The sequence below is a fragment of the Alligator mississippiensis genome, chromosome 5 (assembly GCF_030867095.1).
Source record: "Alligator mississippiensis isolate rAllMis1 chromosome 5, rAllMis1, whole genome shotgun sequence".
In the NCBI taxonomy this organism is placed as follows: Eukaryota; Metazoa; Chordata; order Crocodylia; family Alligatoridae; genus Alligator; species Alligator mississippiensis.
Window position 1 is genome coordinate 13683325 of NC_081828.1, and position 22881 is coordinate 13706205.

Here is a 22881-nt window from a genome sequence, read left to right on the forward strand (position 1 = left end):
ACCCAATGCACGTTTGTGTCCCTGAGACTTCAGCTAGACCCTGTACATGATACAGACAAATAAATCCGGAGCCTTGTAATGTATTTTCCTACTTTCCTTTTGCCAAGAAAGTAGATTATATAGATGTAAAGTGTGTCTTCATTGGACACACAGGAAAGAGCCTTAGTCAATGCATGCATTCATGACCTTTAGACTGCCTTTACTCTTTAGCTTAATAGATCATTTTCTGGTACCCGCACAGATTGTTTGGCTTTGCCAAGTCCTCCCATCAGCCTTGGTCCATCTGTCTTAGGTAATTAAATGACCTCCATTACCCTTAGTTGCTGAGCTGAAAAGTAGACCAGGTAGAAGTTTGGCCCACAGGGGAAATGGGGGTATCAGGCAAATGAGCTACCGCAAATATGAGGCGCTAGGGCAGCTCAGCTGGATGTGGATGCAAGTTGATTTGACCCAAGACAAAATGATTAATTTTAGCAGACCATATCTTTCAGTCTGGGTTTAGCTGAACTGAACGGTAGTATTGTGTGTTGATTTTTCTGGTGCACAGTTACATTTCAATGCCTTCAGAATTCCCCTCTGAAAAAATCTGATTTTGCAGAAACTCCTTTTTCCATCAATATTTTTAATGGACAATTCATGAACATAGTCCTGAGCTATTTTATATGTTTGTTAACATTTTGAAGAAATGCACTAATTCTTACTGCTGACATCAGCTCTCTAAAGTCCCTTGAATCCTAAATAAGTGTGAACTTTAGGGTTTATTTTCTGGTGTGTGAGTTTGTAATGGAGCAGTGGTTGCAGCGGGGTTGTGCTTGCATCCTCAGGTGCCAACTGGGGATGGGGAGAGGATACCCCTCCTTCCTCTCCCTCCTCCCTAGCCTTATATGTTGTGTTGCCTCCCCCTGTTCCTCAAACCCTAGCCCAGCACTTTGTCCCTGCCAGCTGGGCATTCCTGGGCTCTGTCTGTTTGGGTCTCAGGCTTGGCATTCAGGGGGGATTGCCCTGGGATAACGAAGGCCACAAATAGGTCCTGCACTTCCCTGTCCCTGGTGGTGACCTGGAGTCTAGGTGCCGTGCTGAGAACAAACATGCAATGGGCCAGGCAGAGCTGGGGAGGAATAACCTGAAGGGGGTGACTGTTAAATTACATGTTATATTCTGTTATTTATTAATACAATTAATGAATAACATATTGATTAATAATATATGCTTATATTATAATATTCATGCTACATGTACATTAGTTTTTGAAATGGGGTGCTGCTAAATTCTGAAAACACATGGAGGGGTGCCTTGAGTCTAAAAATGTTGTGAACCACTGGTCTCTAAGGTGCCTCTCCACCCTGCCTTATTCTCAAACAGTCACCTTTGCATAACTAAACTGAACAAAAGTCTGATTGCCATGTTGATTGGGTGAGGCAATTCTGCACATTCCTGGTATCAGAAAGGCTGGATGGCTATTGCAGACAGTTCTCAGGTTATTTATCCAGATATATAAAGGTGAACTTTGGTTGTGCACATGTTTCTGTGCATGGGCACTCTGTGAATTCCTCCTGTTATTTTGCTTTGTTGTTGCAGCAGCCCCAGGGAGCCCCAGCTGGGCTGTGCGAGGCACTCTGCAAACTAACAAGACAGTCTCTGCCTCTAAGGCTAGGGACAGAAGTTACACATAAACCAATTTAAGTGATCAGAAACTGGTTTAAACCTGTAGCAGAATAGAAGCTCAGTACACACAAACCAGTTTCAGAATGGCTGGAACTGGTTTAAGATAAGCCTGGTTGAATGTAGTAGCAGACTTAACTGATTTGGGTCAAACAGGTTTAAGAAACTTCTGTCTCAGCCCCCTTTCCTAATTCAAGTTAAATCGCAATCCCCCAGCATGCTTTCCAGCCCTGGACTGGTATGGCCTGTATTGTCTGCCTCAAAACACAGGGCTGGTCCTGCCCCTCTGCTCTCTAGTTTGAGCAGTGTGGGCTGGGTGACAAGGGGGAACAAGCCTGGCTAGGGATGCAGTCCAGTCTACATGGGGGGGACTGCTCCCCCAAGCAAACCCTGACTGGGGTCTGGGAGGGGAGTTAAACACCCCTTCCCCTGCTCAAACTTACTGCTGGCTGCAACTGTGGACTACAAATCCTAGAGGCACCTGGAAGCAGGAAGAGGAAGTGATGAGCAACCCTGCAGAGTCCTGCTGCTGGGAGTCTGGACCACAAATCCCAGAGACCTGGTGGGCAGCAGGAAGAGGAAGTGAATACAGCCAGAGAGTCGTACTCTAGTGTGCCCCAGCTTCTGGCCTGAGCCACTGTAGGTATGTGGCTGCATTTCCTGAATCAAAGGTAAATGTCTGCTCACTTCTGTTTCAATTTAATCTGTGCAGTTTAGACTAACCTGCAGACACTGAATTGATTCAGTCTTGGGCTTTTTGATTGTTTGTACCTCACCTAAAAGACTACAGTGTGGTTTTTTAGCCAGCAGAGGGTAGGTAGGAGTTAGCCCATGGCTTAAATGGAGTGGGACTTACATCACGAGACTCCATTTTTATGAGGTTTCTGCTTTCTTGGACCCTGTGCTTGTGCACTCCTTGCATTTAATGCTCAGTCTTCTCAATGGGTCCAGCATACAGCTTTTTTAAAGGAAAGATTGTTGCAATTTTGATTGGTTTTTTAATTATCATCACTTCAAATTTCCAGTTTTTGTGGGTCAGAAGATAGGGCCAGAAGAAAGTCCTTTGGCCAGATTTGTCCTTGCAGTCCACAGAGTCACACACGCACTGATGAGGCTTTTTAATGTGTTAGATGTCAAGTCAATAGAGAAAGAAAGCTTTGTCCTTTGAGGTCTCTTTCTTTTTTCTTTTGTATATTTTTTTCTTACAGTTTTGCAGCCAAATACAATTGCAGATAAAATGCAACGAAGTTCTGTATGACAGGTTAAAAGCAGCTCTTAAATGAGTGTGTGTCATCGCTGAGTCAGCTGGGCCCCCTGCTGTGCTCTGCTTTTGTTATTTTAAAAAAAGCTGGTGAGCATTAAAAAATCTGCTTGTATTAAATATTAGCAAGGCTCTGTCCAGTACATTTTGCTTACTAAAGTTGACTGAAGATGTATTGTTGTCTGCTTCATGTGTTACGTCTGGTAAATAGCTGGTTGCTGGGGCAACCGCTTAAAAAGGTGGAGGGTCGTTGGTACCACAAAGTCTTTAAACAAAACAGGAATGTAGCAAATTCCAGCATTAGTTTGAAAGAAAGGATAAAAGAGGAGGAAAGGGCTCAGGCAGCTTTTTCCTTTTGTAAACTTGCTGCTTTATAGGGGGCAAAACTACTAAAATGGGATGTCCTGTGCAAAATAAAAGAGTGGATCAAAGCACTGCACTGAGAAGGGCTCTGTGTGTCGTAGTGAGACAGCCGTACAAATGTAAAGCAGAAACTCTTTCACCTTCCCGTCGTTCTGCTTCTCTTTCCTTAGGTCCAGGTTTGGAAACCATTATGTCAAAGGTAAATGATTTGCACAAGAGCACGCAGGTACATTTCCCTTAAGACGGGTTCGTTTGTTGGCTGCGTCTTTCCATGATGGTCTCCACGCCCGCTTCTTTATGCATTCTCATTTCCACTTCCACCTCTGAAAGCTTGCTTCCAACACGGGCTGAAATTGTAGATGGTGGCACCTGCCGTTGAATTAGACCTATGTGGCTTTTCAGTGGCTTTATTCCTCCTGTGGTTGCTTGCTCACATCCCATATCCGTAGGTAACTAGCTGCTTTGGACAGAGAGGAACTGCATCATTCTCTCTGAGGCTAGTAGCAGCATCCTATCCATTAGACAATGGTTACTTTGTCATTATGATCATTTTCTCATGTTGGTGTCTTCTGCTGAGAAGTTCTTACAGTTCTGAAGTCTAGGTGTGCTGGTGCTGAGCTGAATTTCCTAGCTTCTCAAGTAATGAATCACTGAGCATTTTCCAGCTCCCTCCATGCATGGGGCAAAATCAGGCCTCCACCCATATTCCACACCCACTTACTCACGCTTGTGGATCTGGAAGGAGATTCTCCCAGAAGGGGAGCAGCGCTGTGCAGTGCTCTTTCCCCTTGGACCCAGGCTGGTGATGTAGTTACACCCTGTGCATGCACTGATTTCGATTGCCTAGGAGTGGGGGGGATAAGGCACTTTCTTGTTGCCATGCACACTCTTTTTAAAGCATCTTAAAGATGCTTTAAAAAGAGACAGATATTTGGCTGGGGTGGTATGACCGTGGCACCCATTCCTGCCCGGGGCAGGGGGTTGGACTTGATGATCTGTTTAGGTCCTTCCGATGCTAAGCACTATGAAACTATACCCTGGCTGCCAAGTGACCAAGGGAAGACTCTTCTCTTTATTGGCCCATAATCCTCCCTGATGTTATAGGATAATGGGTTCTCCCTTATTATTTTCTCTGCAGCCTTTCCCCTGTTAACATCACCGTCACATTCTTGCTGCTGGCTGGATAAAAGGGTTTTTCTGCTCTCTTTGAGGTCTCCATTCATCTTACCCCCTTGCTCTATAACCCCACTGTTTTCCTTTCTTCCTAAAGGGAACTTGGGGTTTGCTTCTGCTTGGTTCCTCCCTGCTCTTCCTTGCGGAACTGGGAGCAGGGGTATCCCATCACGCTAATCCTGTTTGCTCACCACTCCCTGCAGCGTCTTACTCCAGGTTGGTTTTGCATTTGTTCTTCCTAAGTCATGCCAAGGACTGTAGTTGTCACCAAACTTCTGGCAGTAGGTTTCACCAGCTGAACTGGCAGTGTGGGAATGATGTGAGTACTTTCAGGAAGTGGCTTTAGTCAGGGAAGGATTATTCTTGCTTCCCCGACTTCTGAAATAACACAGATATGCTTCTGGGTTTTTGGTTGTAGCCATGTTGGTCTAAGGACGTAGGCAGGCCAGGTTCTTTGAATAGTTGTGAGCTCTTTTCTTAGACCAACTGAGTAGTTGGAAAAAAGTTCTTGGCAAGCTTTTGCATGCAGTCACCCTTCTACAGTCATAGGGAGTCTCTGCTGTTCTGAGACTCCAAGAAATGAAAGAAGCTAAAAGTATGGCAGGATGTTAACAGGGGAAAGGCTGCAATAATAGAAAATAATAAGGGAGAACCCATTACCCTATAACATCGGGGGGGATTATGGGCCAATAAAGATATCACATCTACTCAAAGAACCTTTCCTACAGATATGCTTTGCATTTAGTGCATCTTACTAAAACATGAAATGGCTGCACCTTTCAGTCACAATAAACCCATCTCCAGACGCTCCCCCGCACCCCAGTCCTAAAGAAAATGATGAAACTGTTGACCAGTATAATGCACTTTGTGTCTCAGAGAAATCCATATGGTCATTTTCTACTGCTTGCATCAGGAAAGAAGATAATCTTTATCTCTAAGATTGTTCCCTAAGTGCCCATTTGTCATAGGTGCAGTCATTGAAAAATCAGTAGGAAAAGATTTTGTTTAATGGTTGTCCTGATCCTTAGAATAGATTGTAACCAACTAATAATTACTCATTATGACATTTGACCACTTAGACTGTAACAAAAACCAGAATTGGGAGTAAATGGTTGGAAAGAAGTTTTCTTTCAGAAACGTCATCCTGCACTGAAGGTACAGCATGACATAGCTGTGCATTTAAGAGGTACAGGAGATTATGGAGCAAAATTGTGGTTGTAGCTGGTGAAGATTCATGAGCGTCCATTCATTTGCAAGGTCTTGCAGTGTTTGGGAGAAGCAAAACACTGCACTAGTTTTATTCTCTAATGCCTTCTGTTTCTTTAATTACGGTGTTCTGAAAATGGAAATGTCCTCCTGTCTAACCTTAATGTACTTTTTGGAAAGACAAGAATGCTGGCACTTCTCCTCTGAGATGTGGAGCGAGCCAGCAATTCATTTCACATGAGCCACCGGAGGTGGAAAAGGTGCCTTTGGATTATGACCACAAGGAGTTAGTTTGATTGTTACCACCAAATAAATGCAGAAAGCCTTGAGTATATGTGTCGATTTTAAATTCAGAACATAAAATGAAAGCTAATTCAAGGATGAAACTTTAATCTGTATGACTGAGAATTTCACAGCCTTGTTGGCAGAAGGCAGGGCAGGGGTGCACCTTAGAGCAGGGGTGGGCAATTATTTTGACTAGATGGCTGGTTTAATGAGTTTTGGTAAGCTGTTGAGGGATTCAAGGGTAACCCTGCCCCTTGACAGGTGCCCTGTCCCCTGGTCATCATCTTGGGACCAGAAGTCCCACCCCCTGACTTTTGCCACCACAAGTCCCTCCCCTTGTCCCCAGAACTTTTTTTTGGGGGGGGGGGGGGAGAGGGGGCATCTGAATCAGAAAAAAAAAACTCATATACTAAACATCAAAAATCTGCACAGGCCACGAGTGCCCCGAGGAGCCCCGCCTGCTGTTGCTGCTGCCACTGGTGGCAGCAGGGGCTATGCACCATGGGGGGGGGAGTGTGTGGAGGGTCACCCAACCCTTACACCCATACCCTACCCACCCAAGCTTCGTGCTCCCACTGCCTCCCTGGGTATGGGCTCCATCTTCCTGCCATCCCCAGCCCCAGCCCCACAATCCCTGTCCCCACCCAGCTGTAGCTCCCACCACCCCTGCCGCAGCTCCCTCTGCTCCTGCCAGGAGACAAGGAGGAGCCGCTGGAGCCTGAGAAAACTGAACAGGTTCCCCCATGGCTGCAGGAGTGGCAGCAGTGGCCCCTCCTGGAAGCTTTGTGCTGGCTTGGCCAGGCCCTTCCACACACCACAGTGGGAACGAGGCAAGTGGGCTGGGTGGGGTACAGTTAATCAGTAGACACCTGTGGGCCTGATCCGGCCCGTGGGCTGTATTTTGTCCACCCCTGCCTTAGGGACTACTTCATCCAGAGAGCCATAAGCTTTCATAGGCGACAGTCTGCTCCGTTAGCCTGGTTGATGCTTGAACAGCCAAGGGTTATGTGTTTGGATGACAAAAGTCAGTTTAATCACAGAATATTTTACATGTCTTATCAGAAGATGATATCCTGTTCATTCTTATCCCGGTTAGTTCATGTTAATTAACCCATACTGTGCAGCTTACTGAATTTGAACTTTGCCACATTAGAACACCTTTGAAGTTTAATGCATTTTCTTATTAAAATCAATGGTGAAAGTAGGCCAGCCTTTTATTTGAAGAAGTTGTGCCAACTCTGTCCAGATAATTTTTTAAACAGTTTGAAGAAAGAGCCTCATTAAATGAATATGGAGTCTCTGACTTGGAGCCAAGGCATTGGCCAGGAAGCGTGTGGAAGCTCCCACTGTGCTTTCCTCTGCCCCACACACCCATTTTATGCATCAAGAAAGAGGTGTAGATGCCAGGAGCTGTCAGTTGTTTCTCACCACGTTGTGCTTGGTTATGCTCGACAACTAGCCAAGTAAGGGATCTCTTACCTAGAGATGGGCCTAAACCGATGCTCCCAACCCAAAACAACATGACTTCTGTAGCTATCCATGTCTGGATCTGCTCTTCATAGCTTTGGCCTGTCTACTTTTGTTGTAATTGTTGAGCTTGTTCAAATGATCTCCCTCATTTTGGTAAGAAATGGTTAACAGCCCAGTGTGGTGGCTCAGACCATGGCAGATGGGCCCTTCTGCAAATGGTGTGGGTTTGAGGAGGTTCAGTACCAAGTATTTGAGCCCGTAGTCTCCAACTCTCAGAGTTGATGTTGGGGATGAATCTAGAGCAGCCTCACAGGCAGTCTTCTTCCTCCAAAGCATGTCAATGCATTTGAAATGGTAGGGAGGCTCAGTCCCATTTACCCTAAGACCTGCCACTGGCGCTGTATAGACAAGCCACAATATCCCCTTCACTTCCCTCAGCCCACATAGATTCAGATGTGGGTGGTCCTGACCATAGGTGAAGTAACAGGAGCAGTAGAGTCGGCTAACTGAGTATCTCCCTGCTGGCTCCTCCAGAGTTTCTGGTGGTTGTTACAACCACCCTTCTTCGCTGCAACCTTTGAGCCAAACAACCCCTGCTAGTGCAAGAAGAGTAGTTTACATGTGTGTCAACCCAACTGAATCTAGGTCCGGATATGCAGTTATACGGTGTCTGTAGATAATACCGTCCATAGCCACAGTATAAAGCGTGTATCTTTGTATCTATCTACATATTGATAGAAAGGCCAGAGTAGGTTCAATGGGATTTGTATGAGCTATACTGTGTAGTAAAATCTGTCTTCTCCATGGCTGCTTTGGGCGCAGAACACTGCACAGCTTTTAAGCTGTTCTGAACAGCCCGATACAGCACAATTGTGTATTTATGCATCGTGGTAGATCCATTTGCTAAGTAAATGGAGTTCTTTGATGCCCTTTCTTGTTCCGTGTCCTGTGTGAGACTGGATGAGAGAAGGAGGAAAGGACTTCTAAGGAGAAAATACATGTTTGCTTTTCTGTTTATCAAATTGACAGCTGTTTGGTTTTTCTTGTGTCTGCCCAGGAAACCAAATCCTGTCTCCTGGAACTTCTGTTGGAAATGGTCTAACGCCAGAAGCTGCAAAAGACCTTGGTCTTCCTTGTGGGATTGCAGTAGCAGCATCTCTCATTGATGCACATGCTGGAGGACTAGGTATGCTGTTTTTGTACTTGGAAATAGAGATGTTACTGAGATTCTATATTTATGGAAAATATCCCTTTTCCACAAAGCTTCATGTGTTACAAATGCCAGTAGCTAAGCAGCACGCTGACCTATTCTTACAAAGTAACATACTTTTTAAAACCCCCTCTCTTATGAATTAGTCATTCAGAAAAATGATGGTATGCCTATTCCACATTCAGTTATCTAGGGTTGAAACTTTTGCTGATTTTGTTGTTGTTGTTGCCGCTACTTCGGCAATACTAACTAGGAATGTCAAAGATCTGATGTCGGATACTAAGAGACTTCATGTCCCAATGGCCGTTCCCATCAATCAGTGCTCCAGGGGAAAAAATACCCAGTTATTAAATGAATTGCTTGGCCACAGACTGTGGGGCTCAGATAGGAATCAGTAGGTGACATGTCATAGATAAGGAAACAAAACAGAAACTGCTGAAAATTCCAGTAAATAGTCTGGAGAAACACTATAGGCAGGGGATTTTGTACATATATTAGTATCTGAACATATTAACTTATTTACTATATCATCCACAGCCATTTTGTAATGTTTTGGTTCTTCTAAATGTTGTATATCCATTAAAAGAAGCACCTGTGTACAATACTATGTTTGTTCGCATTGCAATAGAGGGAATATGCCCTGTTTTGTTTCAAAAGTCTCAGAAAACAAGAAACACTAAGAGTCATGCAAAGTCAAAATTGATTTCTGTTAGTAAGATGCACCTTCTCTACTAATAAGCACTTAATAACATCCGCAGTCTGCAAACACAAAAATAGAGAATAACTTCATAGTATTGGTCATTAAATAGCCATGTCATAAAACTTACATTGAGCTTTTCTTATCTTTGAGGGTGTGTAGAATCTGGATGATGTATTTTGGTGTTCACCCATCCCAAATTTGGTTTCACATTGAAAAGCCAGCTCACATATACCATTCATTTTTAGGCAAACCAAAGTTCAGTTTTGAGCAAGTCTGGAACGATTGGTATGCACATGTCACCAGATGTCTAAACCTATTCCGTTCTGCATGATGTTGCCTCAAAATCCAGTGGGAATCAGCACTTCCATCTGCATTTGTTCAGGCTGTCAGTTTAAAGTGAAATTCAAGGAGTAAATCCACATCAGAAAGAAAAGGGAAGCACTGGACACACTCCTCTGCAACAATGAAGTAGCTGAATTTCTTTCTGTCATATAAGGAACTAACAGAACCCTTAATTCTGGGTTTTTCAGTTAGTGGAAGTAATGGCAATATCTATTTTCATGAGTTCTGCTAAAAAATGAAAATATATTTGTAGTTTTCAAGTTCACACGTATTTCCTGTTGGTGATCTGGGTTCTGGACATTGGACATTGTAGTGCATTGTACAGCATTTGCAAAAGCTTCATTTTACCTTTTAAAAACTGTTATCTGTATGTCATTGTGTAACTTCTGCTCTAACAAACCGGCTAGTCATTCTTCATGAAAATATATGGACTTTGATAGAACTCCTCCGGAGATGAGGAAATGAATTTCCCAATACATTTGCTATTTTGCTTCTTGCTGCTCTTTATAGCCCTAAGTTCTCAGCGTTGGCTATCCAGCATCATCCAATTTGCTGAAATATATCTGTGATCCTTGGAACCAGCAAAAAAGATGGCAGCAACATTTAACTTGAGGGCATTTTCCCCCTCTGAGATCCATATGGTTCAAGAAGATTTTAAGTTTCTTTGTTGTTAGTTGGAGTTTACATAGGGAAAACAGTGGTTTCGGTGTCTTATTCCACCCTGTTATTCTGATAGGACCGTCTTAACAGGCTTTGCTTGCTTGTTTGTTTTTCCACTTTGAATTTAGCAAACAAATTCTGAGCAAAACCACATCTGTAATGCAGAAACTTCAAACACTTCCCAGAAGTCTTGTCCCCAACTTCTGTGTAAAGTATATGGGTGCTTTGGAGCAACCTCAGAGGAGACATGAGTATGCATAGAGCTTTTTTCGATGCCCTGGGATAGGAACAGGTTCCTTGCCTGAGTGGCTGATAGCTTATAAATATCTGACAGGAGCTGTGCAGCTCACAGTACACTCTCCTTGCTGATAGCTCTAAAATGGAGCAGATACACAGACCCATCAATCACATCATTTCCTTTGGGAAATGGTGTGGGGGGTAGGTATAGAGGAAAGAGCATCTCGGTGACTTCTGTTGTAGAAAGGATGGTAGAAGAAAACTCTCTGGTCCCAACAACCTCCTCTCTTCCCATGGCTGAGCTGCACAAGGCTTACTGCTGCTCTAGTAGTGCAAAAACTTGCGCAGTCCTGGTGGAAGGGAGATTCAGGGACTGGGATACAAGCAGGGGTATTGACGGGAGGAGGAACTCATGGAAATAAGCATCCTGCTTTGACAAGCTGGCCTGTTCAGTTCAGGACTGGATTTGCAAAAATAGTATAGGTGCTTACAGTCAAATTTAAGCACCAAGTGGGATTTGCAAAGTGCTTTACAAAGATATGTGCCTAGACTCCCATTGGCTTTCACTGAGAGTTAGACACCCAACCTATTTCAGCGCTCATTAAAATCCCCATAGGTTACCTGGCCTTTAATTAGTAGACACTTGGGTGTCAGAATTTTGATGGCAGCTAACTCCGGAGGTTTGACAGTCTCTCCCTCCCACACATGGGATGCAGGCAGAAGTAACAACAGAAATGTTTCAAAGGACCAGCTTGTAACAGGGAACCCTGCCCTGTCACTGAGAGTGAGAAAGTGAGGACCATGCCCTTAAGGTAAGCTTTTGAGAAGCCCGAAGAGGCAGTTGTGGAGGTATATAAGCCCTGCACCAGGGGCAGATGGGGTCAATCTGACTGGGACAGAGATGAGGGAAGCAGTGCTGGGAACTGGACCCTGGCTTAAGCTGTGCAAGCAGAAGAAGCTCTTTGCATAAAACAGAGAAGCAGGACCAGAGACTAAGGGAAGTGTGAGTTGGCCCAGAACGGACAGAGCTGGCAGAAGGCAGCGGGACTGGATAGGAGCCGAGAAGGGCTTTTAGAAAGGTTTTCCCAGCTGCAGATGAATTGTGGTGGAGTTTTTCTTATTGCATTTTGAGCCACATAGGTAGAAGGAGGTCACTAATGGTGCCTGGGGAAGGCTCTGCAGTCAACAAAGGACTGTTAGAGGCTGGTGCTCAGCATCAGGGGTGTCAGCCCCGTTTCCTGAACAGACCCTGTTACTTGTGCATGGAGATAGGGGCCAGATATAGGTGTCTCCTACCCCATCCTCCCTGCTCGGTACCTGCCAACTCCTGTCCTCCTGCCATCCCCGCTATTGCTCAGCTCTCCACCCCCAGCCCTCTCTACCCCACCCCTCCAAGGGGGGAGAGGAGAATTGGGATTGGAGAATTGGGATTGCAGTGGCAAGGTCCCCTCTGCTCTTGTCCCTTTGGGGGGATAGGGGAGCAGAACCACAGGTCACTCGCTGCAGCCTCCTCTACTGCTTCTGGCTGGTGCTAGAGGAAACCACAGCATTTTGAAATGTTTCAGCTGAGGAATGCCACAGGGGCTGCATGTATGGCCCCTGGCTAAAATTATTCTATTTTGAAATGTTTCCAAGTGTGTTTCACTTAAAAATATTTCAGAAGTTATTGTCTGCTCCCTGAGAGAGAGAGAGAGAAAGAGAGAGAGAGTGCACTTCATTAATAATCCAGAGAGGTTCTGTGTTTGGTCTCAAATTATGGGAGGTGGGAGTGTTTCTGCACACATATTTCTTTCAGAGATGGAGCAATGCCCTACCAAAGGCTGGGAGCCCTAAAAACCTCTTCAGCTACTTTGTTCTTCTTTTATTGTAGTATGTTTGGGGTTAACCTTTGTGACCAGTCAAGAGACCTCAAGGATGGATGTGATACCAACTGTTCTGTTGGTATCAAAAATGCAAAAAACTCTTTTAAAGTCAGCAAGATACAGTAGAACATGGTTCTGCCTCCTCTTATTCATTTACTTTAGGATAGTGCCGGTAGACTCATTGAAGATCAGAGCCTTGTCATGCCGGGACATGCAATGAGAGATTATCTCCTACAGACCTAGCATGCAAAGTACAAAAGACAGACAACATATACATGGGAAACAGAGAGGAGATGCACCTTCACCGTCTACCTTGTGGACTTGTCTATTATTATCTGATAAGTTGCTAAACTCACTGTTCCACACTAAGGGCACTTCTATATGTGACAGTTGTCATGATGTACACATGACAAAAATATAATTTGTGTTGCTTAATGGCATCACACATCACACGTGCACCAGTTCTGGGGGGTTTAAATGACTTTGCATCATTGCAAACTAAACCACATCTGGATGTATTTTACTTTGCAGTGTTGCAAAGTGCAATGATACAGCTGTCAGCTCATGGGACTAGTAAGGGGAGGTGGAGATCCCAGTGGTGCCTGGAGGCCACTTGACTGCTCTGATCCCCACCTGGGGCTGGGTTTAAGGCACTAATAGATGAGGATTGAGAGACCAGAGACGTGGGGCCCAAAGCTGAAAAAGGACAAGATGGGCTGGAGCCCAAAAGCCAGGTCTGACACAATGAGCCTAGGCTAAAGAGTTCAACTAGAGAAAGGGGGCAGAGGCCAGGAAGGCTCAGGCCCCAGCAAGAACATAGACACCTGGAGAGGTGTGGTACAGGAGTGCCCAGTTAAATGATTAATTGGTAACACCTGTGAGGCATGGCTGCATGGGGAGATTGGAGGTCACAAAATTAGTCCTTAAGGCAACTATTGCACCAGGGCACAGACGAACCTGGAGGGCCCACTGAGCATTTGAGGGTGGGACAGAGATCAGTGTGGTTTGGGAAAGACCCAGCAACAGCTAATGGGTCAGGACTCGCTCTCGGACCCTGGGCAGCCTTCCTTCATCCCATTAACAATAAAAGCAAGGCATGGCAGGAAAGAAGGTAAAACAGGGAGGGTGCCCAGAGCTAGAGCTGAATGAGTCACACAGCCATCAGGGGGCATCCTGGCTGCCCCTGGAGCCTGGTCCTGTTACAGTCATTAGTAAGAATATCAGACACTGCCACACACAGAACAGACCCCTGTTGCATCCCATGTGAAACTCGGGTCACTGATATTGATGGAGGCAAATAACTATTTGGTATAGATATTTTAGCACTCCAGGGTGCAGTATAGTGTTAATACAGGAGCCCTCATCCATGCAGTTGCATATGTAATGCCACAGTACAATAAATGGCAGATTTTTGGAAGCAGTTTGGCGTTTTTGCTATTCATTAGGTATCTGTGTTGTAGTTGTAGGAGCAGTTTTGTTCCCATCATTGTAAACCCCTTATCTATCCAGGTTCTTGGCAACCACTACATTAATTGGCTAAGTGATGTGAATGTGGGTCCATAAATACACATGTAAAATTATATGCCCTTTGAACTTTGTACACTGACTGCAAAATTAGAAACCACCTTTCAAAGTGAGGTCCTCAGTCTCAATTTGTACTTCACATTAGCATAGGTGTTTTTCTCTTAAAGTATTCCAGTCACTAAGTAAAAGATAAGCTTCTTGATAACAAGCAAATTCTCCGTTCAAGACACAAAATATACACTCAGATCTTTTGCTATAAACATATATCAGTTAGCCTTTGAAAGGCTTAAAACATGATTGTTTAACTAGTGAATCTCTCCATCTCATCTTCCTTGGTTCATACTGTGTGTGTGTGCATGTGTATGCATGTATGTATATATGTGAGTATGTATATATGTGTGTGTGTGTGTGTGTGTGTATTTTATATATAATATGTGTGTGTGTGTGTGTGTGTGTGTGTGTGTGTATAGGCAGACAAGGTTCCTTGGGTGAATTTGGTATCTTTTATTAGACCAACCCATGTTGTATGTGTATGTGTGTATATATATATATATATATATATATATATATATATATATATATATAAAACAAAGCAATGCATTCATATAAACATGGAGAATTATTTGCTGCCTCCAGTCTCGTGATAGTCAGGTGGTGTAGTTTGCATTGAAAATGGCCTATTCTTTTGAGCATTAAGAGTTCTTCTGAATTCAGCAAGTTACTACTTATGTGTGGGGGAAAAAAAGTTGAACTGAAAATGATCCATGGGAAGTTTGCACTAATTCATATACTGTAAGAATTAGAATTTGGTGTAAACAACACTTCCTGTCCATGTTCCCAACTACATAAAACTTCAATAAATAAATGTGGGTGAGAAGCAATGTTTCATTCATGTTCCAGGGATCATCTTTTGTTAGAACAATGTTCAGATCCATGAGTGTATAAAAAAGGCACCCTGCTATTTGCTCTCTGACCAATTTATATGAGGTCAGTAATAAGAGAGTATGGATTAATCTGGGTAGAGGAAATTAATTCAGTTTCCTAGAGAATTTAGGTATTCTGAAATGTGGCTTGGTTTTAGTTAAGAACTGGTTTAAAACTCTATACACGAGAAGAAAGCCACAGCCTTAAGGCTGAATGCTTGGCGAGTTCTTCAGAGCCATAATCCCTGGAAGACCTGGACTCTGCAGTCCCTGGCAGGCTTGGCTCTCCAGCAGCGCACTGAGCCATCTACCAGGGAACAGGCAGGTGAGCTGGCAGGACACCAGACATGGAAAGAGGATCACCAAGACCAAAGGCTATCTTTCAAAGATAGATAACTCATTGTCCTCTTAGCTAGGGTGATGAGAACTCTGCCCATCTACTTCATCCAGAAGGCATTTGGAAACTTGAATGGCACAAGGAAAGGACAGAAAAGAATGTGAACGGAGAATCTTCAGTGGGAATCGAAGCTAATAAAAATAAGAAGGAACGTTTAATAGCATTACACTACAATTTACCGCCATTAAATAAAAAGATGAAAAAAGTTGAAGAAACACATATACAATGGAGGCAGAAGAGAATATGGTAAATTTAGACCAGGAAACATTGAGAATAAAGATTGGTTTTAGTTGATGAAAAGGGGCACCATGTTTTGAAAAGCTAATGTTGCATCTTTGGGTATTTTCTCCATGTTTTATCATGCACTCGCTTGGTGAGAGGTACACCATAAGTAGAAGATCTAACTTGAGACATGCGTACTTTAATATAGCCCATCATATAGTAACTTCGACTGGATGTCACAGTTGTTCCACTGAAATACTTTGTTCTGCCTATGTTACTCAATGGTTTATGAAGATAAAATATTGAAAACAGGCCCTTCTCATGCTATGCACCAAGCCAAGGTGACATGATGGCTGTCTACGTTTCATTGTTAGCAAATTGTGATGCAGAATCTATTTCTCTACTTGGCTAGGTATATTGAAGTTCAGAGTCCTGGAAACTGATGGATTTGAAGTGTGTGAGCTGGGTTGGGAGGAGTTGAAGAGTTATTTGATATTTACTGTGGCAGAGGTCAGAAATAGCTTCCAAACTAGTCCATCTGAAATCTGTTACTAAAACATAGAAAACTGGAAGCTGGCTAGATATATGTCCTTCGTTTGACCTGTTCCATTAATTTTAGAGCTTGGAGTTAAAACATCATAGGAGGTCTGACTTTTACAGATGTGACCTCAGAAAGTTAGAATAAGGTGCATGCCTATTCCTTTCAAAAAGTACCACCATTATCTTTTTTGGTTTGTTTGGGTTTTTTTTTTCCAAACTATGTCTTGCTGTACAGTATTTTAGATAGTTTGTCAGCATGGGAAAAGGACTGAAATTGTGCCTGCTTAGCTTTTCCTGCTATCTGAGACTGACTGATGTGAAGTTTGCAAGGTATCGTAATTTTCTGTGTTGGGTCCATCCTTTTGGAGCCTTCAAAAGAGACGTTTATAGCCCTCCTAGAACACAAAATAATTCTGATACATGGAAAATACTCTTCTGAAAAGCACTTGGGTTTTGTCCCAAGAACTGAATTAAATGGCATGCTCTTATGATTATAATGTTATAATCAGTGTTTCAAGTTTACACCCATGTTTGCTATCTAACTTATAATGAATAGAAATGTTCAAGCCGGCTGTGACTTTTAAGTTGGAATAAACACTGACTGCAAAAACGGGAACCCAGTAAAAATCAGTGGCAAAATTCTACTAGCTGAGGATTTCATCCTAAGCAATACGTATTTTCCCAGTGATTAGTGGATCCTTCACTCTGAGGTGCATGAAATTTATGGGAACCATACAAAAACATGTTTACATATTGCAGTTTTGATTCACACTAATACATTTGTGTATTGTAATGTGCAACTAGCATTGCATTTTTTTCACATACAACACACACTTTTTCCCTGCAAAATCAATCTCCCCGAATTGGAATGAGTATATTATGCAGGGAAGCTGATTTTCTGCCCAGGATAAAAGCACCCTGCTTTGATTTCTGCACTGCAGTGCAGCAGATGTGGCATTACTATTCAGGCAGCTGAGGGGGTCAGTTGGCATAATGGCTCATTGTTCTTGATCGCTAATCAAGCAGTTTTTGGACAGTTTTGCTGAGTTGCTAGCAGCTCCTGGCCTCTTCTCCTATTTCACAGCCCTGAAGACTTTAGCTTTTTTTAAAAGCATAGATCCACCCATGGAGACTAGTCTTTAGCAGCAGCTGGAGTTTCAGCTTTAGTTAAGTAGGAAAGGGAGGGTGAGTTAGCTGAAGAGTACTCTCTGCCCCTGTTCTGCGCAGCCACAACTGGAAAAATCTTTTTTTCTTCATTCTGCCTTTGCTTCAGTACAACTCTAATTGCAGCTGAGCCCTCTGTGTATTGCTGGGACAGAAATAAAATAACGAACGCTTAAGGAATGTCTGGTCCATCGCGGATGGGAATACATGTTTATCTGTGTGGATAAAATTAGTCTTGTTCATTGGACCTTTCTGCTTTGTGGAATCAGCATGAGATCCTTGGCAACTTGCATCCTAAAAACTTCCCATTTTATAAGAATCTTTTTTAAGATTGAATTTCCCCCTTTTTTCTTTTCTTAATAGGCATCATTGGAGGAGATGTGAAAGGACATAACCTACCCTGTGAAAATCAGCCTATTACCTCTCGGCTTGCCCTGATCTGTGGAACATCTTCGTGCCACATGGGGGTAGGTGGGGAACATGATCACTCTGGTGGTGGGGCAGCAGCTCGGGCTCGAAAGAGAAATTGAACTTTGTCTCCTCTCACCTTTTTTTTTTTTTTTCTTCCATTCTGCTGGTAATTCTATCTTTACTTCCAGATATTAATTATATATCACCATGCATTTGCTACCAAGCAGCGGCTCTAATAGTAGTAGAAATCAATACTGGGGGTGGGGGAAGAGACCTGAACATGAAGTGTAAAAGCAAAGTCTATGCAATGTGAGAGTGGCTGAGAGCAGCTTGAAATCTGAGCTGAAAACTCTGCACTTGAGTTATCCACGGCAAGCCTGTCGCTAATGCGCTACTGAGTACTGTCTTTAGAGAACCAGTGTGCATCTTCAGTGGCAGCCCTTCTCCCCCCCACCCCCTCTCTCAATCAATATAAATCCATCTCCCTTGGAAAGCTGCAGTGATCTATAGAATTATGATACGTATCATGACTACAAAAAAACCCAGATAAGCAATTTTTACTTTGTTAATTTTTCCTGGTGAATTAACGAAAAAGCTTTTCCTGAGATTGCAATTAAAATTTAGTGTCTGCTTGTGAAATTTATACCTTTTTAAAATGTATGAGTCTGAAAGCATTCCATTTAGATAAGTACCCTTTTCTGCCATATTTTTTATTTAAAACTCATTACTCTGTTAAATTTAGACTGATTATAACCTGGATTTTTCCCAGATGAGCAAATTGTGGTGGGGGTGGACGGACAGTTTGGCAGAAATGAGCCTGCTGTCAAGGAAAGGCACCTCGGATACTGAAGAGAGGGAGACACTTAAAGAAATGTCACAGCCAAGCTTAATCATGATGCCCGTGTCTTGGCCATATATACATGGATATAGGACATGATAGCAGCATGTTATTAAATAAATGACCTTGTCATATGCCCCAGTTTAGCAAAGCAGGTACTTCATTTTAGGCATGAAAAAGCCCATCTCTGTTAAGAAAAGCATTTAGCAAGTAATTACATCCTTTAGAAGTCTATGGGATATAATCTTGTATTCACACTTCAGAAATGTTTGAATTCCTGACAAGCCCTATTTTATATTTAAAATCCTACTACTCCTAGACCTGTTTTTCACCTGAGAAGTTTGGCTGGTGTCACTAAGTTGGTTAAAGCAGTGATTCATTTTTTCACGCTATACATAGTCTGATGCAAAGTTTGTTATACCAGTGCACAGTTATACCAGTAAAAATGATCTTGCTTTTCAAATTAATCCAGTATAAGCACTTTTACGCCAATATAACTGTATGTGATCTTTGGGATGGTGAAAGTTGTCCCTTGAATGATATCGGTAATGTTAAGTGACACCATTCTGTGGCATGAAACCTTTGGTGAAGTTGATCATGATCCTAGTACATGCATAAAATACATACATCCTAGTATATGCATAAAGTCACATGAAATCACTAAGTAAGGGGTGGCACTTAACAGTTTCAGTCCCAATCTAAGAATAGACTCCTTTTTGTAAAATGTTTAATGTTACAACTCAGCCTTTAATAAATCTCCTCTCTGCCACTTGCTTTTTTGGGAATTAAAAAAAAACACCACAATTTCCAACCAACAGATAATTAGCAAATGCCAAGCTGCTATGGACTGAATCTCTGAAAGGCCTTCGGTGTTAACAACTCTTTATCTGTACCTTCTTATACTGTACCAAGTGAATATAGAGCACATAGGACCTTTGTGTGTGTGTACTTTAATGAGACGTATATGCAGCTGCAGTTGGTTGAAATTAGCTGTGCCTTTTTTTAATTAGGGCCATAAAATGAAAGTTTATTATACTCATGTTTTGATAGAAATCTATATTTTCTCTCTCTTTCTTTGTACCGAGGGACCCTCGGGCAATAGAGATTAATCATCGGGTTTAATTTAATGCAGTGGGAGAGAGACCTGTGTGGTCAGGCGGGCATTAAAAAGTGCCTTTGATCTGCCTCAGGTGCACTGAGCCCCAGTGAGCCAGCAACAATAATACCTTTGTGAGATGATCAGAGAAGAGAGAGGGGGGGAAATGGTCTGTGTGGAAACTCAAGGCCATCCTTTGTTGTGGTTCTGGCAAACGAAAGAGCCAACTGTCAGGAGAAATTCAGAAAACAGAAAGCAGGGTGAAAGTGTGGCGGTCAGGCAGTGCATTTCTTTCAAGGGATCTTAACAGGAAACTGTTCAAAATCATCTGCTGTTTCTTTCTTTTGGCAGGGGGGAGGGTTGCTGTTGGTGGTATATGTGTATGGATAAAATATTTCCATTCTTTAGGCTGAATGCTCCATGACTCGGAGAAGTTCGCATAGCTTGAGTAGGGCATTTATTTTAAATGTAGAGAGAAACTCTGTGACCTAGCTTTTATTAACCTCGAGGAATCAAGAGAACTTGAGTAAAAGCTTTTGCCCATCATTCCTTTCATGTTTTAGAAGGTGAAAGTGGTGAACATAATGTTACTGATGGACCTAATAGTTTAACTAGCAGTAAAACTACTCTTTTAAGTAGGGATAGACTTTTGGAATTAACCTCTGCCTCTCCTGGCAGTCAGATGCACAGACCCTCGCTGCTGAGAGATTTGGATGGCTCATTCAGCAGGCTGCAAAGAGTTGCCTGATTAAGTCGTTGGTTCAAGTTCAAGTCCAGGTTGGTAGTCATCAGATGGCATTACCATCCCAAGACTGATCCAGTGCCCACGTGAAGAATTTGATGGTTTGTCTGGATGATGGTGAATAGTTATCCGTATCATGATGCCTTTTCTGAATAGCTGTCTTAATAAAAGACATTCTAGGAAGAAAGACACAGGAACTATGCTTTTTTCTCTTTAGAGGTGGTCTCTTCTTCGGGGGTGGCATGGTAGCCGTACTTATCATTTCTCCCTCCTGTCCCTTTCAAGTGGCAGACCCAACGCCTGCATTTCCCCCAAAACAAACTTCTGTGATTCAGCCTATTTTTCGATTGGAAATCCGGTTTCAGCACCCTGTTCTCCTGCCATGTTTCCTTAATAGGCCCAAGCAGTTTTGGCTCCTCCATGAGACTTGCCTTGGATAGCTGCGGGGGTGCAAGACCACTTCTCCAAAACAAGATATTATTTAACACAGAATTAGTGAGGGAAGGTTAAAGGTAACCAAAGGGCTACATGAATATTTGTCTTCACCTAGCACCTTGGATATGCCTAGCTTCTCCCAACCCCCCAGCTCACCCCCTTGTCCCAGAAGCCCCAGCCTGGTCAGAGGTTATTTCCTAGGTCTTGATGTCCATTTGTCACCATAACAGTAGGTGACTTGCAGTTACCTAAAACCATTGTCTGCCTTCCAATAGCTGTAGAAAACCACCAGGATTTCAGTTTACTTTCTGATTCCAGCAATCAATAGCCTATAATCCAAGAAACAAAGGTACACATACCATTTATGAAAATAAATGAATATTTCCCAGCATTTTTCACAATCAGGTCATAACTTCAACAGCTGCTGCCTCTGTTCACTAGATGACATACTTCAGTCTCCAGAGCTGTCAGTCTAGGAGTTTCCATCAGCACTTCAGTATTAAAAATATAGGAGTAAAGTCCTTTTTCCATGAAGAACAATGTTTCTTAGTCCTAATTGGGATTTCTGTTACAACTGCAATCACAATATTAATAGGACTTTTTACATTTAATTTACAGGTAAACAATCTGGCACTGTTGTCCAGAAATCTTGCACTATTGTCTGTGCAGTAGGACAAACTTGCTCAAAAGCTGTACCAAGAAAAGCTGCTGTACAATGGCATCTTCAGAACTATTCTCTCTTTCCCTGTTGCAAGAGATCCTATGCATATGGGATATGGACTTACTAAAGGGTAGAGCCAGATACTTATATAAACTAACCCTGCTCAGAAAATATGTATAGACCTTCGTTTGTACTTTTTGTTATCAACTAAACTTGCTTCGAGAGCAGTGTTCTGCCTTTCCCCCTTGCCAGGACAGTCATCCCCATGGCCTAAGGGAGTAGCCAAAAGAGCTTCGACTGGGAACATTGTCTGGCCTTAATTTTATAGTAGGGGCCTGGGGGAGTAGGAATTTAGTGGTAGCTTGAATCCCAAAATGCACAAGCTGCAGATTCTCTCCCAAGAGTAGTTTTCTTTAGTTGTCCTGTCTTGGTTTAAGTTATTAAATCTCTGCAGTACTTTGCCACAGGCTTCCCCTCTCCTTATGTTGGCTGTTCTGGAGACAATCCCTCCTGTTTTGGATGGTGCATACATTTCTCTTTTCTGGATTAAACAAGCTTTTCTCTGTCTCCTTTTGTCTGTCACAGCAATTTCAGTTTTGACCCCTCTGATTTTGGACATCTGTGAGTTTAAACTGGGTTGCTGCATAACATGTGAGGGCTTAGAAACAGTTACCTGACTTGTGCACGCTCCAAGGAAGCTTTTGGGTTTGGTTTGGTTTTTTTGCAATAGTAGCACAGATTCACAGTTGGAAAGCCTGCTTATTTTTATTTTTTATTTTTTTTTATCATTTAGCTATTTGAATCCTAAAGAGTCTGCAGTACTGGATGATTCTGGTTTATGAGATTATTTCTTTAAAAGACAGCAGAGTTGATTTTTTCCCCCCCGCAAATAAAAAAATTCCCAGAGGACAGAACAAAATGGGAAGTGTTCCAGCTCTTTCATTTTGTTGCCCCATTATTTACTGTGACCTATTTAAGAAGAATTGTTTTTACCAGGCAGGGCTATTCTTTGCCTGTTTCTGCTAAAGGCACTTCAATCTGACTTGGTTCATCTGATTCTCCTGATGACAGGCGAACACAATAGTGTTTCTTTGCTCCACAATGTCCATCCAAGCTGCCAGCTTTGTTCACACAAATAGAGTGTAAAGCACGTTTTGAGCCCCAAAGCATGCACAGTGTACACATCCTGGGGTGGAGACTGCAGACGCACTCGCTCAAAGTGTTCTTGTAGCCTGATCTCTGTAATCTCGGTGGGAGCGAGACCAGCAAGTGGATTCAGTATGTTTTGGCTCTGATACGAGAGCCTCCTCTTCAGAGCATGCCACGTTGTTAAAGCAGCAGACTTCTGAGCGGTTATTGCAAAGGGACTTCTCAGCTGTTGAAACTTGGGAGTTTGAGAGGAAACTTGCAGGAACAAAAAAGCACCGTGCTCAACTTGCCAGCTACATTGAATCTGTGCTGGTGGCACCAGGCAGCGGGTTTCCAGGAAGAATGGCG

At 43.0% G+C, this 22881-nt stretch overlaps 1 protein-coding gene across 12 annotated transcripts in view; it reads left to right on the top strand.

Annotated features, from left to right (window-relative positions):
- Positions 1–22881, top strand: part of FGGY (FGGY carbohydrate kinase domain containing) — a 412233-nt gene that overhangs the window by 303728 nt on the left and 85624 nt on the right. For all 12 annotated transcript variants that reach the window (XR_002087611.2, XM_019479224.2, XM_019479227.2 and 9 more), the window contains 2 exons: positions 8478–8606; positions 17565–17668. Coding sequence is in view for 11 of the 12 variants with exons in the window: in XM_019479224.2 (XP_019334769.2) it covers positions 8478–8606; positions 17565–17668 (233 nt within the window). In the remaining variant the exon portion in view is untranslated. The remainder of the gene's footprint in view (positions 1–8477; positions 8607–17564; positions 17669–22881) is intronic.